This window comes from Hordeum vulgare, chromosome 6H (genome assembly GCF_904849725.1).
Source record: "Hordeum vulgare subsp. vulgare chromosome 6H, MorexV3_pseudomolecules_assembly, whole genome shotgun sequence".
In the NCBI taxonomy this organism is placed as follows: domain Eukaryota; kingdom Viridiplantae; phylum Streptophyta; class Magnoliopsida; order Poales; family Poaceae; genus Hordeum; species Hordeum vulgare.
Window position 1 is genome coordinate 533705908 of NC_058523.1, and position 5701 is coordinate 533711608.

At 43.3% G+C, this 5701-nt stretch overlaps 1 protein-coding gene across 2 annotated transcripts; it reads right to left on the reverse strand.

Annotated features, from left to right (window-relative positions):
* Nucleotides 1-254: 254 nt before the first annotated feature.
* Nucleotides 255-5409, reverse strand: LOC123401826 (amino acid transporter AVT1A). Of its 2 annotated transcripts, XM_045095680.1 has the most exons (12): nucleotides 5070-5403; nucleotides 4039-4301; nucleotides 3729-3943; nucleotides 2974-2997; nucleotides 2639-2819; nucleotides 2336-2555; nucleotides 2116-2251; nucleotides 2010-2029; nucleotides 1749-1894; nucleotides 1010-1053; nucleotides 707-769; nucleotides 255-595 (listed from the first exon to the last, which is right to left on the reverse strand). In XM_045095680.1, the coding sequence occupies exons 1-12, from the start codon at nucleotides 5276-5278 to the stop codon at nucleotides 503-505; spliced, it is 1614 nt and encodes a 537-aa protein (XP_044951615.1). In that variant the 5' UTR covers nucleotides 5279-5403; the 3' UTR covers nucleotides 255-502. The 2 variants fall into 2 exon arrangements, with proteins under 2 accessions (XP_044951615.1, XP_044951616.1); XM_045095681.1 differs by lacking the exons at nucleotides 255-595; nucleotides 707-769; nucleotides 1010-1053 and having other exon boundaries at nucleotides 1755-1894; nucleotides 1979-2029; nucleotides 5070-5409.
* Between the last annotated feature and the right edge of the window lie 292 nt (nucleotides 5410-5701).

Here is a 5701-nt window from a genome sequence, read left to right on the forward strand (position 1 = left end):
CCAGCGCACATTGTCAATGTCCAATCCAACGTAGAATCTCATTGTCTTTCTAAAGCTGCTTTATCTTTAGATTTGGGGCGCCAGCTGTGGCTGTTAAACCCCCCTGGTATTGCTTGTATCCCAGCTAGTAACTATTTTGATCTAATATATAACCGGTGATACCCCTCACACACAAAAAACTGGCCGAGCAGCTTGCAGTATTTAAACCACAGCGCTTGGCGGAAATCGAGTACACCAAATGGTATAGCAGCAGCTAAATGGTAACAGTAGTGCATTGTTGCTAGAGATGCAGTCTTTATAAATCGACTATACTAGGTCGAATGATATAGCAGCAGCTAAACGGTAACAGTAGTGCATTGTTGCTAGAGATGCTGTCTTTATAAATCGACTATACTAGGTCGAAGGATGTACATAGAGCACGGTAAAATTCGATGATACACAGCAAAAACTCTTGGCAAGAGTGACGGCGCCGAGAGCCGTCTAAGAGATTGCCTTGGAAGAATCAGTAGTATCCGATTATGCTGGCCACAGAGGAGTAGGTTCCAAGGGCGGCACTGATGACTCCGACAACTATTATAGCGACGCTTGCAATCACCTGAAATTGGAGTACCCACATGGTATGCACAGAGAAATCTTGAATGCCCAGAAATCATCTCCAGAAGAGGGAGAAGGAAGCTTGGAAAGGTTATGGTAAATTATATCTTACCTGCGTGCGTGTGGCTTTATTCTGTGCGATCTTCAAGAAGCACAAGGCGGGCATTATGACAGCCTGTAATTGTGCAAAGTCAAAAGGAGCACATTAGTTACTTTGTCATCTGTATTTCTTACGCAACCGTAGGTCTATTTTTTAAAGGATGGGACTCTTATTCTCATGAACAGCCCACAGGGATGTAGTCAAATTTACCACACAAAAAATGTTGTTTGAGGACTTTGATCTTTTTACAGATTTTCTTCTTATGCGCAGCTTAGTAACTATATAGGCCATTAAGTTAAGGAAAATATAGCATACCACAAGTATACTGAGCAGGGATCCAATCAGAGCCATCACCAAACCTGAAATATGCAACATGCAAATCAGGAATACACATTATAATTCTCCTGTGATGTGTTCTCAAAGAAGTCTTCTGTGAGCTACCAATAAAGATTACAAAGCAGATAATGGCTTAAGAAGCTGAAGTGCATGGTATTATGGTAAGCAGAGGTGTTTTAGGAGTTCCTTAAAAGAAGGAAATGTTTTAGGAATATTTGGATTTGTAACGGAGCCTACAGGCAGTCCCCAATTGTTTTTTCCTAAAAGGAAGATAACCCAGTCCTCAACTGAACAGTGATCTAAGCAGGTCCCCGCCCATTATCGCTCTCATGTACTAACACTAAAAAAGTGTTAATTTTCCAGGAGCGTGGAATTAAAAGATCTTGAAAATGTGATGCTGTTTCAACTACTACTAATCTAGGTACTACATTATGTGTAATGAGCCACTTTGCATTTAGCTGTTTGCACGGGAAAGAATTGCATGTAAAGTATGTGCACCATATCCATCATTCCAAAGTAATGTGTGTCCATAGAAAATTTACTGGGTTTTCGAGAAAAGCAAAGGAAATAAAATGTACTAAAAGAAGTAGATCGGATTGACAGTGAAGACTGCATTCACAAAGACAATAAAATAAGTACGCACTCTGTGCATAAGATTAAACAATCTTTAAAAATGCATAGCAAAAATAATCAGTGCTCAACAAAGATATAAGCATACCGAAGAATGGAAGAAGAAATGCAATGACAACAGTTGATGCCACAAGGCTCGTCCTCAGTATAATAGAGACAATTGTTTCGTTCAAAAATCCTTCAGGGCGCAACTCTTCTAAACTCCGAGCCAATGGGTTTAACAACAAGGCAAATCTGTTTTATGGTTAAGGATGAAGCTGTTGTATATGGAGTTAGGTACAGTGAAAATCAACATAATCCTAGAAGCCTTGACATTACAAAGTTTGACAATAGAAATTCCAAAGGATACTTGGTGAAAGGGTTGATAACCTGAAACATTAAAAAGTTAATGATCAATACTATGGAAAGACAGTTACAATACTAGGAACTAAGACAAAGTCAAGCATAATTGTTACCGTGGTCCACAGAGCAACTTTTGAGGCAAATGACTCTTTTGGAAGATTCAAAGTTATTTGGGACATTGTCTTGTCACCAAACATCAGATAGCCAATAATAGCAAACGAGCCATATATTGCTGTGCAAATTACGAAGCTGCACAGTAAAAATATGCATACATTGAGGAATTTGACCGGTATACATCAAACTAACCAGCGTAAGAAAGTTGTTCATTCATACCATATAAAGAGTGCCTTAGGGAATTTCGTGCGATCAGACATTGATTGGTAGATATTCGGAAATACCGAATGCCCGGAGTAGCAGAAACCGTAAATACCGATAGCAAAGGGCATGCCACTCCACTTTACTGCTTCCCCGGTCTGATGGAACCCTACACCTTCAGTAGTGCCGACTAAAGCGACAGATATAAAAACCACAAGAGTTGCTATCACACCACCCGCTGCGCAAGTAATTAAATCATGTTAATAGATTACCAAGGATGGCCGTAACAGAATTAATTAAACAGGTTAGGAGTAGTGAGACCTGAAAGGTATGATAGCACTCGAAGATCTCGCAGCCATACTGTGGGCAGGACTAGCAGAGCAGTTAACACTCCAAAGAAATGCTTACTGTCAACATGAATCCCAAACAAATTAAGATTGACGCCAGGAAAGATTGATGTCATATTATCACCTTCCAGTATAATGAATTCCACACAATATGACTGCATCCAAACAAATATGCATTAGATAAATGTTTCTCTCCCAAGAATTATACATGAGATAAGTTTCAGAAACAGTTCCATAATTTGCTCAATAATCAAGCGATTAGATGGCAAACTTTGGAAAATCCAGGACACACAGAAATGAGCTACTTACATATAACTCGGTATACAAAATAATCTGCAAAAACAGAAAAAAAGCGAGCATCAGTTTGTGGTTTTTCGCTACCAAAGAAAAACAATTTATGCATGAAAGTAAGATAAATGAGATAAGATACTTAGATGTGCATTTTATCAGCCTGGAGGTAGCTAAGATTTTTTTATTTAAGAATACTAGTGGTAGCTAAGACTGGAACTATACAGAGGCAGGAGTTAATTCCCTCCTTTTCGAACAGAAAGCCAACATTGAAACTTCTATCTTACAACTCGACATATTCATGTAATATAAACTCTGAAGTGGCAGCAACATTTGAAAAATAGGAATAAGGATCTATAGCTTGAATCAGCGGGTATTTATGCTAGCATGTGAATTTTCAGATGTGGCAACCATCTAGCAAGGATAAGGTTTATGCTACCTTGTGAATTTTTCAGATATGGTAGTGAGCCAGCAAGGATTAGGTTATCAAACTAACATCAAGCACATAACAAAATGACAAACGGAGAGTGAGCACACCAGATGTGTCTGTGTTGTTCTCAAGTCATACTTGTGCAAATAACTTTAGTTCTTTCTTAGCAACAAAGCGAATAATGAAGACATAGAAAATGTATGCATTTTGAATGAAGAGAGTAGTTTAAGGGTTATGTTCTAGTATACTGATTTGTGACTTCGGGTGGTACTTAGATGCTCATAACATGATCTAGAATGCTATCTGAATATCTGATCCATCTTATTCTACAGAGACCAAGGCTTACAGATATGATCAAGCGACCAATTCTTCCAAAGGCGGCCTCCCCGATGTCTGGATAGGTTGCAATACCGTCTTTGCTCTCGAAACAGTGTTTGAGAAGAACTCCAGTATAACAGCAAATAATTGCAAAAACAGACAGAACTGCAAGACCAGCCCATCCAGCTTGATGAATCGTGAACGGAGTGGAAAGAAGGCCAACACCAGCGAGTACGTTAATACCTACAGAAAAGAAACAGGTTGATCAAGATCAACTGCGTTCGACCGTAAGGAAGTTACTGAACATCCCCTGTTCCACATTTCGATATTTGTAGTACCATTGAAGACCGTCTGTGTTACACTGCACCCTTGACCGACGTAGATCTCTCCAGTATACTGGAATGAGAGCTTCTCATCTCTAACTGAACCAAGAAGGTGTCGCCGCAGGCTCTTGACAGATTCTAGCCTATCCGAGATGAAAGGCAACTTGAGGTCAGAAGCCACGCCACTGCGGCCACCATCGATAGAGTATTTGCTCGTGGAAGGACCAAGGTAACCGAAGATGGGAGACGCAGCAATTGTGTAGGTGTCAGTTGTTTCCCTGCAAAATAAACACCACGTCGTGATCATGCCGTCTGTATCTGTACACAAACAGGAAACTTCCTATCTGTAGTTCTGTACACAAAAAGGAAAATTGCAATCTGTACAAAAAAGGAAAGCTGCTGGCATTCTTGAGTACGGCCAGCTACTGAGATATGCGAGCAGAGGCATCCATTAATGATGTTTTATTTCTTGTTACACCAATCAGTGCAAAAACGGTAGCCATTGATAAGGCAAAATAATACTCCAGGTGTACAGATAGTGTCAACATTGACAAAGCAAAATAATGGAGTAGTAGTACGTAGTACTTATGACATATACTAGTACTAATATATAGTAGGAGTAGTAGGTGTGCAGGTAGTGTCAACATTGAACATTGCACTTTAATGATGCTATAGTATTTATATAAAATTACATCATTGTGGTTCTGAATTTGTGATGCTAGGAGAAGACAGAAAAAACATTTTCTAGTGGCCACCCCTTTTTGCGGTCATCATTGTCAATGGTTTCAGTCAACCTTGGTCATCTGATCGAACAGATCAGACCACTTCCCAAGTGTCAGTGAACTATAGGCCGCTCCGAGGTTGGATCAGGACATCAGCTGGTCTCTCAAAAACCGATTTGGTTAATGACTTCGGTGATTGGGAATGGCCGAAATTGGCAGAGCAGACAACACCGCGACTCGAACAGTTAACCACTGATGACAGCGCAGCAGAGTGTACTACGAAGCCTGCGAGATGAGGCGACGGAGCGGGGAGAGAGTGCGTACCGGTAACTCTGCGGCCACTGGCGCGACTCGAAGGAGCCGACCCCATCGCCGTCCTCGCCCCGCTCCTCCTCCTCCTCCTCCTCCTCGCCGTCATCGTCGTCGGAGTCGCGGAAGCTGTCGCGGGGGCTCTCCTCGATGTCGCCGTCGTCCAGCAGCATCTCGTCCTCCTCCTCCTTCCGGTGCCTCCCCGCCGCCGCCGCCGCCGCCATCCCGCCGCGCGGCACCACAAGTGGCGGAAATGCCGGGTTGCGTGGCGGGTTTGAGTAGGAGGGGACCAGACGCGACGCTTCCAGAGGGGATGGATGGTAGGGGAGGGAGGAAGGTAAATTATTGGGCGCGGTTTTTGGACGAGGAGCGGGGATGAAATAGGAGAAGGAGATGTGCGCGCGCGCGCCGCGACAAGCCGGCGTGAGCTGCGCTTGCTTGCGGGAGCCGGCACGCGGCCGCCGTGTAGCCGCTGTCGCTGACGTGTGGGCCGCGGTGCCACGTGTGTGGGGAGGAGTGGTGGGGGTGGGGGAAGTTGGTGACTGTGTTCTTTCGTCGACTGGACGGGCTCTGTCACCTGCGTGGCGGTGAAACCGGGCATGTTCGGGAACGCGTGCGCTGGCGCTGGCGCCGCGCGTGGTGCACGT

Excerpts from the sequence above, each read along its gene's own strand:
- LOC123401826 (XM_045095680.1), bottom strand. The coding sequence starts at position 5,278 with ATGGCGGCGGCGGCGGCGGCGGGGAGGCACCGGAAGGAGGAGGAGGAC. Across the intron at positions 2,556-2,638 it reads AGTGCTATCATACCTTTCAG|CGGGTGGTGTGATAGCAACT; the intron begins GTCTCACTACTC and ends TTACTTGCGCAG. Across the intron at positions 2,252-2,335 it reads CCTAAGGCACTCTTTATATG|CTTCGTAATTTGCACAGCAA; the intron begins GTATGAATGAAC and ends TTTACTGTGCAG.